Source organism: Marmota monax, unplaced genomic scaffold (assembly GCF_021218885.2).
Source record: "Marmota monax isolate L192 unplaced genomic scaffold, Marmota_monax_Labrador192_F-V1.1 WCK01_AAM20220418_F8-fsc00022, whole genome shotgun sequence".
Lineage (NCBI taxonomy): Eukaryota > Metazoa > Chordata > Mammalia > Rodentia > Sciuridae > Marmota > Marmota monax.
The window spans coordinates 27,976,610-27,990,999 of NW_026695215.1; the positions used below are offsets into that span (position 1 = coordinate 27,976,610).

The 14,390-nt window shown below is 44.2% G+C and overlaps 2 protein-coding genes across 7 annotated transcripts in view; both read left to right on the top strand.

The window, feature by feature from the left end:
• Qrich1 (glutamine rich 1) overlaps nucleotides 1-9,164 on the top strand; it is a 47,234-nt gene extending 38,070 nt beyond the window's left edge. For all 4 annotated transcript variants that reach the window (XM_046431607.2, XM_046431603.2, XM_046431606.1 and 1 more), the window contains 4 exons: nucleotides 5,123-5,231; nucleotides 5,572-5,723; nucleotides 6,042-6,132; nucleotides 8,229-9,164. In XM_046431607.2, the coding sequence (XP_046287563.1) occupies nucleotides 5,123-5,231; nucleotides 5,572-5,723; nucleotides 6,042-6,132; nucleotides 8,229-8,421 (545 nt within the window). In that variant the 3' untranslated portion in view covers nucleotides 8,422-9,164. The remainder of the gene's footprint in view (nucleotides 1-5,122; nucleotides 5,232-5,571; nucleotides 5,724-6,041; nucleotides 6,133-8,228) is intronic.
• Nucleotides 9,165-9,432: 268 nt separating this feature from the next.
• Impdh2 (inosine monophosphate dehydrogenase 2) lies at nucleotides 9,433-14,240 on the top strand. Of its 3 annotated transcripts, XM_046431612.2 has the most exons (15): nucleotides 9,433-9,616; nucleotides 10,069-10,117; nucleotides 10,318-10,419; nucleotides 10,504-10,578; nucleotides 10,918-11,124; nucleotides 11,620-11,707; nucleotides 11,785-11,984; nucleotides 12,064-12,154; nucleotides 12,252-12,347; nucleotides 12,606-12,677; nucleotides 13,309-13,452; nucleotides 13,532-13,676; nucleotides 13,766-13,909; nucleotides 13,994-14,077; nucleotides 14,169-14,240. In XM_046431612.2, exons 1-15 carry the CDS (start codon nucleotides 9,519-9,521, stop codon nucleotides 14,188-14,190), a joined length of 1,617 nt encoding a protein of 538 aa, XP_046287568.1. In that variant the 5' UTR covers nucleotides 9,433-9,518; the 3' UTR covers nucleotides 14,191-14,240. The 3 variants fall into 3 exon arrangements, with proteins under 3 accessions (XP_046287568.1, XP_046287569.1, XP_046287570.1); XM_046431613.2 differs by lacking the exon at nucleotides 12,606-12,677 and having other exon boundaries at nucleotides 9,435-9,616; XM_046431614.2 differs by lacking the exon at nucleotides 10,069-10,117 and having other exon boundaries at nucleotides 9,474-9,616.
• The last annotated feature ends 150 nt before the right edge of the window (nucleotides 14,241-14,390 follow it).

Consider the following 14,390-nt stretch of genomic DNA (forward strand, 5'->3'; position numbering starts at 1 on the left):
ATCCTCTTTGCAGAACGTATACTGGTTGGCTTCTTGTTCTTTAGGGTCCTCTCAATCTGGAGTTGCAGGGCCCTTAGAGGTGTCCTGTTGTTCCCTGGATCCATAATTTTTTAGAGCTGTTTTAGGTGTCCAGAAGAATTTCAGAAAAAAGTATAGAAACTTTCTCTGTGCTAGCTCACCCTCATATAATTTCCCCTATATTAATAGTGTTACATTAGCATGGTACATTTGTTAAAATTTGAACCAATATCGATACATTATTATTATCTAAAGTTTATAGTTTATATTAGGGCTTACTCATTGTGTTGTAGTGCTGTGGGTTTTCATAAATGTCTGAAAGCATGAATCTACTACTATAGTATCAATTCAGAATGTTTCCCTGTCTTAAATCCCTTCTCTTGCTGGTTGTGGTGGCACAGGCCTGTAATTCCAGCAGCTCGGGTGCCTAAGCCTAAGGATCGCAGGTTAAATAAAGCCAGCCTCAGCAACTTAGTGAGGCCCTAAGCAACTCAGTGAGACCCTATCTCTAAATAAAATCTAAAAAAGGGCTGAGAATATGGGTCAGAGGTTAAACACCTCTGGGTTCAAACCTGGTACCCCCCCCTCACACACACACCCAAAATAAAATCCCTGTTATCTGCCTGTGCCTTCTATCCTGCCTTCCTTCCCTTCCTTGCCCTGAGTCCTTGACAACCAATGATCTTTTTCCTATTGCCAGTTTTGTCTTTTCTAGAATGTCATATATTTGGAATAATTCAATATATAATCTTTTCAGATTTATTTCTTTCAGTTATCAATATGCATTTAAAGTTAGTCTTTTCATGGCTTGATAGTTCATTTTCTTTTTAGCATAGAATATTCCATTGTGTGGACAAACCATAGTTTATCCATTCTTCTGAGAGATATTTTCTCTTTATTTCTTCCAGGTTTTGGCAGTTTTGAATAAAGATGCTATAAACATTTGTGTGCAGGGTTTTGGTAAATAATAGTCAAATAAGCCAGGTGGGGTGGTTTGTGTCTGTAATCCCAGGTACTCAGGAGGCAGAGGTAGGAGGATCACAAGTTTGAGGCCAGCCTGAGCAATTTAGTGACCCTGTCTCACGATAAAAAATAAAGAGGATTAGGCATGTAGCTCAGTGGCAGAGCACCACTGAGTTCATTTCCTAGCACTGCCCCCTACATACAAAAATTAATGAAACAGAATGAGAGAATGAGAAACTTAAGAAATAGAATCACACAAGTATGGTAAATTTAACTGACAAAAAGGAGAAAGGGTAGTGTTTTGAACAAATGGTGCTGGAAACACCCTTTCTTCATTAAACTGCCACTATGCCTGTCCCATTTATTAACTCTTTTTTTTTCCAATTTTTTAATTGATTTTACTTTTTTAAATACATGACAGCGGAATGCATTACAGTTGTTATTCCATTTATTAACTCTTGACATTATTTCCTGAGCTTTTCTTCCTATGCTAGTTTGAAGGAAATTCCAGACATTCTATCCATAAATATTTATTTTCAGTTTTTTTTGGGGGGAGCTCAGGGTTGGTTCTCAGCAATTGAATCCAGGACCTCATGCATGCTAGGAAAGAGCTCTACCACTGAACTATACTCAAAACCCTATCTATAAATTTTTTTAATGTGTTGAAAAGTGTTTTTGACATACCACAGGGACACTATCATAATTTTTAAAAACAACTAGAAAGCCAAACATGGTGGCTTACACTAGAAGGCAAGGGCAGGAGGATTACAAGTTTCCTGGGCAATTTAGCAAGATGCTGTCTCAAAAGTTTTAAAATAAGCTGGACATGATGACATACACCTATAATCCGAGTGGCTCTGAAGGCTGAAGCAGGAGGATTTCAAGGTCCAGACCAGTGAGCAAGGCCCTAAATAAATTAGTGAGACCTTGTCTCAAAATAAAAAATATAAACGGCTGGGGATGTGGCTCAGTGGTTGAGTGCCCCTGGGTTCAATCCCCAATGCCAAAATAATAAGTAAATGCTAAATAATAAAAAAAAAAAAATTTTAAGGCCATGCATATAAGCTCAGTGGTAGTGTTCTTGGGTTCAGCCCTCAGTACTACACACACACACACACAAAAAGACTTTGTCACTCCAATTTCTGGATTGCTAGCAGTCCACATTGTGTGGGCGAGGCAGAATAAAGGCTTTAGAAATTTTCTTTATTTGCTTATCCGTTTTCACAGTAATGAGTTAGTTCACCAGCTTTCCCAGTTCCCAGTAATGTAAAATTAAGGTTTTTTTATTTGTTTTTTAAGAATCATTGTGAACTCATGCATTTAAATATTTGATAATTTGATATGATTCAATCCACTGCAGTTATTTTTACTGATGTGCAGACTGTTCTATCTTTGGCCAATTGGATTATCTTTAGGTTGGTACCTATATTAATTCTAGTAGTTGTTGATTACTCCCTTCATTTCTTTTTTCCTCTCTCTCTCTCTCTCTCTCTCTGTGTGTGTGTGTGTGTGTGTGTGTGTGTGTGAACCCAGGGGTGCTGAACCACTGAGGTACATCCCCAGCCTTTTCTTTTTTATTATTTTGAGATAGGGTCTCGCCATTTTGCCCTGACTAGCCTTGAACTTGTGATCCTTCTGCTTTGACCTCATGAAAAGCTATGTTTACAGGTGTACACTGCCATAGCCAGCAACTTCCTTACTTTCCGATTTGACAGAACATTTCATTTTTCAAACATTTGTTGTTCCATTGTGAAATCCATCAGTTCTCTATGAAACTGGTTGCTTTTAGTGGGATAAGGTATTTCAATACACATTTTGGATGTTAGGGATGCTCATTGCTCCTGCACTGGTCATTGTGTCTGTGCCCTTCAGTAGGCAGAAGTTTTAAAGTTTTAAAAGATAAAATAAAAACTTTTAAAGATAAAATACATCATTTTTATGCTTGCTGTTGAGAATCAAATCTATAAGGCTTATATAATTTTTTTCCATGTCTCCTTGCTCTTAGCCAGGAATCCTGATTCTTAGCCATTAAAGTATATTTTATTTATCTATTTGTTTATTTATTTATTGGTACTGGGGATTGAACCCAGGGGCTCTTTATCCTGAGCTACATCCTTATCCCTTTTTAATTCTTTTTTTTTTGTAAAGGGTCCCTCAGTTGCTGAGGTTGCTGGACTTGAACTTCAAATTGTCCTGCTTCAGCATCCTGAACATAAAATTAATTTTAAAGTTTGTTGTTGGGAATAAAATAATGTTATAGAAATGCCATTAGAGGAGGTATGTGGCTGAGTGAAGGAAGAGAAAAGTATACCAAGCTGTGGCAGGAGTTACTCCTAGGGAAATAGCTTTTCTTGAGAGAAGCTGTGTTGTGTTGCTTATCCTGCATCTTGGATGCTTCAAATATGTCCAAGAGCAAGAAAGTGCTTCCCATTGTTGCCATACCACTAAGAAGCCAAACAGTGGACAAAAACAGCACCGGAGAGAAGTACACTACATGGTCAAAGTCCTACCTGTGGGAAGAATAGACAGTGGACTGTATTGTGCAGAGTCTTCCTTTTTTGCTTCCAGGAAGCATAACTTTCACTGTCTGGAGAATCCTGAAACCCTGTAGGAAAATGCTGTGTCTGCTGCACCCTACTATACCCTCAGTGCATAAACACTTGTAGTTGTTGAATTGAGCAAATGAAGGTAGCTTGGTGGTAAAACCCACAGTTGTCTTTCTTTAGTGCAGTCCTGGCTGCCCAGGGTTCTTGTTGATACTGTTGGTGTTTTAGTCAGATTTTTGTAGCTGTGACCAAAAGACCTGACAAAAATAATTAGAGGAGGTAAAGTTTAGTTAGGGGCTCACAATTTCAGAGTTCTCAGTCCAGAGATGGCTGACTCTATTCCTCTGGGCCTGAGATAAGTCAGAACATCATGGCAGAGTGTGTGGTGGAAAAAAGCACTTGGACTCTGCTGGCTTCTTCCTTGTTGAAGTGGGTGGAAAGAGTTCTCATCACAACGAAATATAAAGCCCAAAGCCACAGCTGCAATGACCCACCTCCTCCAGCCATACCCTGCCTGCCTATATTTACCACCCAGTTAATCTCTATCAGGGGATCAATGCACTGATTAGGTTCTCATAGCCCAGTCATTTCACCTCTAAACTTTTGTTTTTTAGTTTTGGGTTTTTTTTGTTGTTGTTCTGTTAATTTTTTATTTGTTCTTTTTAGTTACACATGACAGTGGAATGTATTTTGACATTTATATATATATATATATATATATACACATTCTACTGTCGTATGTAACTAAAAAGAACAAATAAAAATTTGTTCTTAGAGGATAACTTCCCATTATTGTGGTTGTACATGGTGTGGAGTTACACTGGTTGTGTATTCACATATGAACATAGGAAGGTTATACCCAATTTATTCTACTGTCTTTCCATTTTCCAAATTCCCTTCCCTTTTCTTCATTCTAAATTTTCTTACATTGTCTCACACATGAGCTTTTGGGGGACACCACATATCTAAATTGGCCTTAGCCCTGCCTAGCTCTAGATTTGTCAATGAACCTGGGTCTTAAGAGTTACACCTATCCTTTTAATGAAAACTTGAAATTGCTCAAATATCAATGTTCTTTTTATCCAGAGAAGTGATGAAATGGGCTTTCTTCCTAGAAATGATAGATAATAAGAGGGGTATACATTACCAGGTCTTTGGGCCTTAGACACCTTGAAAATACAATGTAAGTTGTCTTCGAGAAGAGAGAGCATGTATGCATGTTTGGTTTATAGTTTTTATGTATTCATGAACCTGAAGGCAATCCTTTTGTCTTATATTAGCCTTGGATTACAGAGGAATTTGTCAAGTAACAGTAATCATGTGAGGTAGTGGTTCTCAATGTGATTCCCAGAGCAGCAGCAGTATCACCTTGGAACTTGTTAGAAATAAATGTTCATTTTGGGTTCCACCTCAGAAACATAAGTTGTGACCCTCTATGTTTTAACAACCTTTCCAAATTATTTTGCAATACCCCAGGGAGACTTCTGTTGTTAAGACTTATGTCCCTGTGGTCCATATGCCTCACACCTCCCATCCTGTGCCTTTGTGGTACCTCCTTCCATCTATTTGTTTTAGCATTATTCTGTTCTTCCTAGGCTATGTTCTGCCCAGCCATGTGACTGAGGAGATGCTATGGGAATGCAAGCAGCTTGGGGCGCACTCCCCTTCCACCCTATTGACCACCCTCATGTTCTTTAACACCAAGTAAGTTTTCTAGAATGTCCATACTTGGCCTCTGCTGGCTTCTTCCTGGTGAAGTGGGTGGGAACTTTAGGAGGACTTCTGAATTCCTGTGACATTTATGAGAACCTTGAGCTACTGAAAGCCTCCAGCCCCACTTGACTACATTTTTTTGTGGTGACCAGTGAATCTAACAGCCTTGTCAGAACTCTACTATCTATTTCAATGTGGCTTCTCCACTGTCCACAGTGTTTGGGTATGGGCCTACCCAGATCTGGGAGTGTGGGCTCCTCTGAAATACAGATGGGTGTAGGGTAAATCATGGTGTCTGGCACCCTCTGCCTTGCTTTCACTTGTGGTTCAGGTACTTCCTGTTGAAGACAGTTGACCAGCACATGAAGCTGGCCTTCTCCAAAGTCTTACGACAGACAAAGAAGAACCCCTCTAATCCCAAGGATAAAAGCACGAGTATCCGGTACCTGAAGGCCCTTGGGATACATCAGACTGGCCAGAAAGGTAGGGAAAGGTGGCACCTTACCCTGTATCTACCGGGCTAGTAATAAATGTGGAGGGGGGGGGGGTTTACTGGGTAGGAATTTTCCATTCCTTTTTCCCCAGCCAAAAACTTTTCTCCTAGAAGCAGGGAAGCTCTGGACAAGATAGCCTATTCCCTTCCTAGTTATTTCATGCCTCATTCCTTTCCTCTTCCTACCTGATATTTCCTAGATAGGATGGCTGAATACCTGTGGTTCCTAATCTAGGCCTGAGCTAAGACAGTCCTTATGCCAGGTCTGTGATGGTGGTGGTGGCGGCGGGGGGGGGGGTGTTTTATAGTTACAGATGACATGTATGCAGAACAGACAGAAAATCCAGAGAATCCACTGAGGTGTCCCATCAAGCTCTACGATTTCTACCTCTTCAAATGGTGAGGAGGCTTTATAAATTGGCTAATGTATGTGTGTGTGTGTTTGTCCGCATGCTTACTTATATGCATATGTTATCAAAGGAAAGAGGCATTCTCTAGCCCCAGAGGAAAATCATTTCCAAAAATCTAAATAAAGAAACAACTATGTGGCTTTCCCAAAGTGGTATGCTTGACATTGATATAAAAAGGGTTCCTGAACCCTAACAGTCTTTTTTTTTTTTTTTTTTGGTACTGAGGATTGAACCTGGGGGTGCTTAACCACTGAGCCACATCCCCAGCCCTTTTTAATATTTTATTTGGAGACAGGGTCTTGCTGAGTTGTTGAGGCTGTTCCTCCTGCCTCAGCCATCTTTTATGGAGAAAATATGTTACAGAGAGGCCACCTTCATCACCAACTAAATAAGGTCCTGCATCATCCTGGCCCTGGCCTTTTATCATTGCCACTGTCAACTTTGGGGAGACTCCTTCCTTTAGCTTTTATTTTTTCTTCCTGTTTGTTTGTTTTGGATCTTAGTATCTCACTTAGATTAAAACCTTCAGTGTTTTGTCATTACTTTACAGAGTAATCCTTAATAGTGGATAAGGACTCCCCCTTGTTAGCCTTATGTTGATACTACTCTGAGCTCTCAATCTACACTAATGCCTTTCCACTCGGGAATTATGCTATATTTTCTGTTTTTTTATATTTTTTTTCTTTTAGTTTTCAGTGGATATTTATTTATTTATATATGGTGTGAGAATCGAACCCAGTGCTTCACACATGGTAGGCAAGCCCTCTACTACTGAGCTACAACCCCAGCCCTATTTATTTATTTAATATTTATTTTTTGATTGTAGTTGGACACGATACGTTTATTTTATTTATTTATTTTTATGTGGTGCTGAGGATGAACCCAGGGCCTTGCATGTGCTAGGCGAGCGCTCTACAACTGAGCCACAATCCCAGCCCCTGTATTTATTTTTTTGTAATGCTGAGGATGGAACCCAGTCCCTCACATGTACTAGGCACTGAGCCACAACCCAGTCCCTCTTTTCCATTCTTAAACATAGCTTTTTCAAGGAACAATTTCCAAATTCCCTACCTGTTCCATCTGTTTTCTCTGTAGCACTTAACTACTGGTACCATTTTTTGTGTATTTGTGTAATTTTTAAATTGTTGTTGCCCTCCTTATCTATAACCTCCATGAGGTAGGAATAACTATCTTTACTCATTTCTTTTTTTCTTTCTTCTTTTTTTTTTAAGAGAGAGAGAGAAAATTTTTTAATATTTATTTTTTAGTTTTCGTTGGACACAACATCTTTATTTTATTTTTATGTAGTGCTGAGGATCGAACCCAGCGCCCCACGCATGCCAGGCGAGCGCGCTACCGCTTGAGCCACATCCACAGCCCCTCTACTTATTTCTTTAACATTGCATCTTTTGCATACCTGGCACACAGTAGGCTTTTAGTAAACCTTGAATGGATGAATAAATGTTAGAGGATGGTGTGTGCTGAATATGTATGAATGTAGTACCACAGAGTGGGTGAGCAAGGTAAGAGCCCCAGCATCATGACTACTGTTACTTTGTAGATAACAATGTGAGCCATGTGTGATGGCACATATCTATAATCCCAGCAACTTTGAAAAAAGTCCTGTTTCAAAATAAAATTTTTATGGCTGGGGATGTGGTTCAGTTGTAAAGCACCTCTGGGTTCAATCCCCAGTAAAACCACTCCCTTCTACCCCTTTCCCCTGGAAAAAATATGGATACATAACAGTGTGAGCCAACACTTGGAGATAGATTATCTGAGCAGTGAAGTTGGCTCCAAGTGGAAAATAGATGGACTCAGTACATCTGTGATTGATCATGGCTGGGGGCTTTTGTAAAGGTGGGTCATAAAGGAGACAACCTGTCACTGGCATTCATAGTAGCCCTCACTAGAAGTCCTGGAGGTGGTATATGATAGCTATATTCAGTAACTGTGCTACCTATTAAACATCCAGAGCTCTGCTGCCTTACCAACTTTTTCTGATTGCCTCTGTCTGGGAAGTTCAGGCTGGGAGGGTTAAAGTTGTAATGGTGTTTACCTAGCTTTTACTGACATGTTCTTTAGCCCCCAGAGTGTAAAAGGCCGGAACGACACCTTTTACCTAACACCTGAGCCAGTGGTGGCCCCCAACAGCCCAATCTGGTATTCAGTCCAGCCTATCAGCAGAGAGCAGATGGGACAAATGCTGACCCGGATCCTGGTGATACGAGAAATTCAGGAGGCCATTGCAGTGGCCAACGCAAGCACCATCCACTGAGATGCCTCAGTCATACTACAAGAAAACCCAGCCAGGAAAAACTGGACAGACTTGCACACTAAAGAAGAGGCCTCCATTTTTTCTTTTTTCTTTTATCTTGGGTAGTTATGAAGCCTTCCAGGCTACTTCTGTTTAAAATGTAAAAGAAAACTTTGCCCTCTTTCCATCTTCATAGACCTGTGGCAAACTCCTTTGGTCCATGGGGGCTCTAGGTTTACTGAGAGCCAGGTGTCCTAGAAAGTTACTGGCTTTTTTTTTTTTTTTTTAAGTCTGGGCCCTGGGGGAAGGGCTTGGACTGTTGGGAGAAATGTGGCCCCCCCACCCCGTCCCTTCTTCAAGAAAGATGGAATTAATGATGGATCGACCCTCCAGGGAATCTCCCCAGCTGGCTTTCACTGTGGACTGGCAGACTTCACTAGAGGAGCCACCTTCTCTTCATGTTGACATAAACTTAGCATCTTAATGGAAGAAAAATGAGGGGAACTTCAATTATGATTTATTAAAGACAATTTCTATTTACAACCTCCTTTATGACAAGTGACATTTTAGATGTTAAAGTAAAAACTTTACCATGCCTTTTTTTTTTTTTTTTTGGCCTAACATTGAGGCCTTAAACCTGAGGCTCCTGTGCCTGATGGAATTCTTGTAACATACACTTGTGTATCATATAAAGATACCACTCTGTTTCTCTTATGTATTCTTACTCTAGTTGTTTATTAAGAATGACAAGCACGTCTTTTCAATATGCTAGTGAATAATGTGTCTTTATTTGGGGAGGTACCTGGCAGGACAGCAGCAGCTAAGCCTTCCCGGTTCTTGAAACTACCCAAGGTCCTGTGGGAGGGGGTGGGACAGGAAATAGCCCAACTCCGTCGTGGGTGTGGTTCGTGTATGCTTTTCGCTTGAGCCGGTTCCTCCCAATCAGCCCCGCCCCTGCCGCAGGAACGCTGCAGTTCCGCCCGCGCGCTCTGCGCCGTGAGGTCAGCAATGCGCGCGGCGCAGTGACGGAATCGGCTGGTTTATATTGGCGCCGCCCTGACGGCCGAGGCCTCTGCGGCGCGGTTCTCGGCAACACGCGGTAGTGTTCCGCGCCGGCCATGGCGGACTACCTGATTAGCGGGGGCACGTCCTATGTGCCAGACGACGGACTCACAGCACAGCAGCTCTTCAACTGCGGGGACGGCCTCACCTACAAGTGCGGGCCTTGGGGTTTCACCTGGGCCTGTAGAGGGGAGGCACTCTGGTCTTAGAGGCCGGATGAGGGCTTCAATGGAGCCCTCTTCGGTGCGGGCTTGGGGGACAGGATCCGGAAATTACCCACCTGTCACCGGGATTCATTTTGACAGATTCAAAGCGGGGTTGGGTTAGGGGGAGCCATCTCGACAGTACTTAGGATTTCAGGCTTGAGAAGACTCCATTCTCTGAACACGTGGAATTGTGAGGATTCCAGGAGCACTGGGTGACAGCTCAGTGGCAGAAAAGGTCCCCAGTTTACCGTCCCCATGCTGTGCTCTGTTTTGCCTGTGACACCTCAGTTCAGTTAGTGCCTCTCTTTGCTCTTATTCCTTGTGGGTTGATGTGTGTAGTTGATGTCTCATGGTACCATAACTCAGAGCCCTACTCCCAATTCACTCCCCTCCTCTGCAGCGATTTTCTCATTCTCCCTGGGTACATCGACTTCACTGCAGACCAGGTGGTGAGTATGACCAGGAATTGGGTTCTGAACATAAAAGTGCTGCTGTTGCCTGGTCTCTGGGCTACCTTACTAGATTGGGTTTTGGGGTGGATTCTATGGAATTGTCAGCATGCAAGTCAGATCCCATTTTGCAGGGTATCTGATACCACCCTGTAGTATAAGAGGTACTTGGCCACACTAGTGGTCCTTTGTCTCCTCAGGATCTGACCTCTGCCCTGACCAAGAAGATCACTCTGAAGACCCCACTGGTTTCCTCACCCATGGACACAGTTACAGAGGCTGGGATGGCCATTGCAATGGCGGTGAGCCTCATGGGGTTATGGAAGAAGGCAGGGACACCATCTCCCTAAGAAACATGCAATGGTGTCTCTCTGTTTATCCTGAAGCTTACTGGCGGCATTGGTTTCATCCACCACAACTGTACACCTGAATTCCAGGCTAATGAAGTTCGGAAAGTGAAGGTCAGAAGGGCAGGGACTGTGGTGAAGAACTCCTGGGAATTGCACTGAGGTGCAATGGGGTGGGAGTAGGAGGTTTGTTCTACTAAATTAGGATCCTTTCTTCCTATTGTGGGGTTCAATTACTGAGGAGAAGGGCTTGATAATCCAGTTTCTTAAGCCATCAGAAGAGCACCAGGTGCACAGTGTCTCCAGCCCACCCATGTTTCTTGTTAGAGGGATTGATTTGACTTGATCCTATAGCACTACCAAAAGGGTAGTTTAGGCATAGACTCTGTGCCTAAACCAACAGTTTGATAAAAAGTGATCAGATACAATGCGTTTTCTTACCATTCCCTCCAGAAATATGAGCAGGGATTCATCACAGACCCTGTGGTCCTCAGCCCCAAGGATCGCGTCCGGGATGTTTTTGAGGCCAAGGCTCGGCATGGCTTTTGCGGTATACCCATTACGGATACAGGGCGGATGGGGAGTCGCTTGGTGGGCATCATCTCCTCAAGGGACATTGATTTTCTCAAGGAGGAGGAGCATGACCTGTTTTTGGAAGAAGTAAGTGTCACCAGCAGAGCACAGCTAAACTCTGGCAGCCTACACTAAAGAAAGCTGGCCTGTTGCCCATATAACATTTCTCTTCTGTTTAGGAAACTGAATACCTAGCCACATTCTGACTGCTTCATGAGGTTCTTGCATTTCATCTTCCCCTCTACCAGGGTCTCAAACTTCCAAAATTCCTGTTAGCATTCATGCTTTGCTCTTTGACACCCCCAAGTTGAGTTCAGTGCTCAAGGACCATCAATCAGCCTTTTTCTTCTGGTCCTCTTCATTACTCCTGTGCAATTTTCTACAGTGTAAGAGGCTGCTCTCTATACAGTGTAGTCCTTCCTACTCAGTATTAGTATACTATGCTGGTGTAGGAACTACCAAGTTCCCTTAAGGAAGTATAGTTTGGGATTAGGTATGTGAATGGTGTTCTTTGGAGCCTCCTTTTATAGTTAGGGCAGGGTCTGAGAGGTCTGGCCTCTCCTCATCACTTCTTCCCTTCAGATCATGACTAAGCGAGAAGACTTGGTGGTAGCTCCTGCAGGTATCACATTGAAGGAAGCAAATGAAATTCTACAGCGCAGCAAGAAGGGTGAGTCCCAGAGGTGGGAAGGGGCATAGACAGAATTGATGCTCAGGTACCTGATTTATGTCTTACCCTGACTTCAGGAAAGTTACCCATTGTGAATGAAGATGATGAGCTGGTAGCCATCATTGCCCGGACAGACTTGAAGAAGAACCGGGATTACCCACTAGCCTCCAAAGATGCCAAGAAGCAGCTACTGTGTGGGGCAGCCATTGGTACTCATGAGGATGACAAGTATAGACTGGACTTGCTAGCCCAAGCTGGTGTGGACGTAGTGGTTTTGGTAAGCTAATACATAAACAGGATGGGACAGGACTAACGCCACATCACAATCTTTACGTGGGACTTCCTTCTTGTCTCAGGACTCTTCCCAGGGAAATTCCATCTTCCAGATCAATATGATCAAGTATATCAAAGAGAAATATACCAATCTCCAAGTCATTGGAGGCAATGGTAAGCCAAGACCGGGCACTGACAAATGTGGAGAGGGATAGAGAGCTGGGCTGTCATCTGGACCCTCATATGAGCCTTTCCCTCTCCTTTACTGTAGTTGTCACTGCAGCTCAGGCCAAGAACCTCATTGATGCAGGTGTGGATGCCCTGCGGGTGGGCATGGGAAGTGGCTCTATCTGCATCACCCAGGAAGGTAAGGATATTCTTTGGCACGGCCCAGAGACCTTGGCAATGGGTCTCACATGCCCTGGGATGGGGCACTCTTAATGGGAACTACAATGAGTCCTCTAATAGAGGCAACTCTGAGGCCAAATAGGCCTCTTGGATGGGTGACATGGCTGGAAGCAAGACGAATTCTTGTCATCCCTTACCTGCCACTTCCCTGCCTAGCCTGGCCTCCTTGCTCCTGCTCTGCACCCTCTCTAAACTCTGGTCTGTTTGTTTTATTTAGCGGCTCCCAAGATCCCTCCAGACATAAAGTCCCACAGCCCCAAATGCCCTTCTACTGTCACGGGCTGCTATAGTAAGTCCGGCCCGGCCCACTGGCCGGCCCAGCTGCCCACTGCCCGGCTGCTTGGTTGATTGTAGCTGTAGCTCCCGGAGTTTGTGGTGCTAATGGGTGGGCAGGGCAAACAGATGTACAGACCATGGTTTGGGGGCTGCTTGAGATCACAGCTCCTTTTTCTTCCTGGGTGCTTACACAGCAGGACCTGCTTCCCTAGGCGGGCTATGCTTTGTCCACATCTTCTGTAGTAGTTCAAGGATCAGCCCTGTAGCCTGCTCTCACATTACCTGATCTTGCCCCAGGTGCCCAGTATTCAGAGAGGAAAGTCTGGGGTTGACATGGTGCCTCTGGGTACTAACTGCACGGTGACTCCTGCCCCATCTGCTACCAGCTGGGCGGGGCTTTCCCGGCTGCTAAGACTGCATGTGCCTGAGGCTGCCCTGAACCCTGCACCCACGCACGCACACATGCAGGGATGAGACCAGCACAACTAATTGAACTGTTAAAAGGCAGATGGGACAGCAGCCATCCCAGACATCTCGTCAGTCCAGTTGCCATCCTGGTACAGATGTAGCTAAGCTCCTGGGTGCTAAGTGTGGCCTCTTGCTTGTTCCCACTAACCCCCACCCACCCATCTGTTCCTCAACAGTGTTGGCCTGTGGGCGGCCCCAAGCAACAGCTGTGTACAAGGTTTCTGAATATGCACGCCGCTTTGGTGTTCCTGTCATTGCTGATGGAGGAATCCAGAATGTGGGCCATATTGCCAAAGCCTTGGCCCTTGGGGCCTCCACAGGTGAGGCTCAGTGCCCCTAGAGCTTGGTGGGACCCCTTCTCACCAGATTCTGCCCTGAGCACTCCCCATATGTCCACAGTCATGATGGGTTCCCTCCTGGCTGCTACCACTGAGGCCCCTGGTGAGTACTTCTTCTCGGATGGGATCCGGCTAAAGAAATATCGTGGTATGGGCTCTCTTGATGCCATGGACAAGCATCTCAGCAGCCAGAACCGATATTTCAGGTGAGACAGTCAGACCAATCACCCTATCCCAACTCTGACAAATCTCATCCCTGCTGTGACCTCACCCATTTCTCTACCTCTTCCTATAGTGAAGCCGACAAAATCAAAGTGGCCCAAGGGGTATCAGGGGCTGTGCAGGACAAAGGGTCCATCCATAAATTTGTCCCCTACTTGATTGCCGGCATCCAGCACTCCTGCCAGGATATTGGTGCCAAGAGTTTGACTCAAGTCCGGTGAGCTTGGGTACTTGAGACATGGGCAGGAGGACTGTTTAGTGAGTCAGCTACTACCTACATCTGATCCCTGTCCCTCTTTAGAGCCATGATGTACTCTGGGGAACTTAAGTTTGAGAAGAGAACATCCTCAGCTCAGGTGGAAGGTGGCGTCCACAGTCTCCATTCGTAAGTAACCCCTATCCTTAGCTGAGAGCATCTTCCATGCCTCATACCTCTTTTCTCCTGCCCTAAACTCACAGGTGGTCTCTGCCTACAGGTATGAGAAGCGGCTTTTCTGAAAAGGGATCCAGCGTGCCTCCTCAGTTTTTCAATAAAAGTTTGAAAAAGAGTGATGCCTGATCTTTGGGGTCACCAGGCACATGGGGGATCTGCAGATACAAATAGCAACCTCATTTTGTTCCGTGGATAAAAGTGCTCCATGGTCCTTCTAAGACGGTAGTTCCAGTTTAAAAACTTCTTCCTGGGGGCTAAGGTTGTA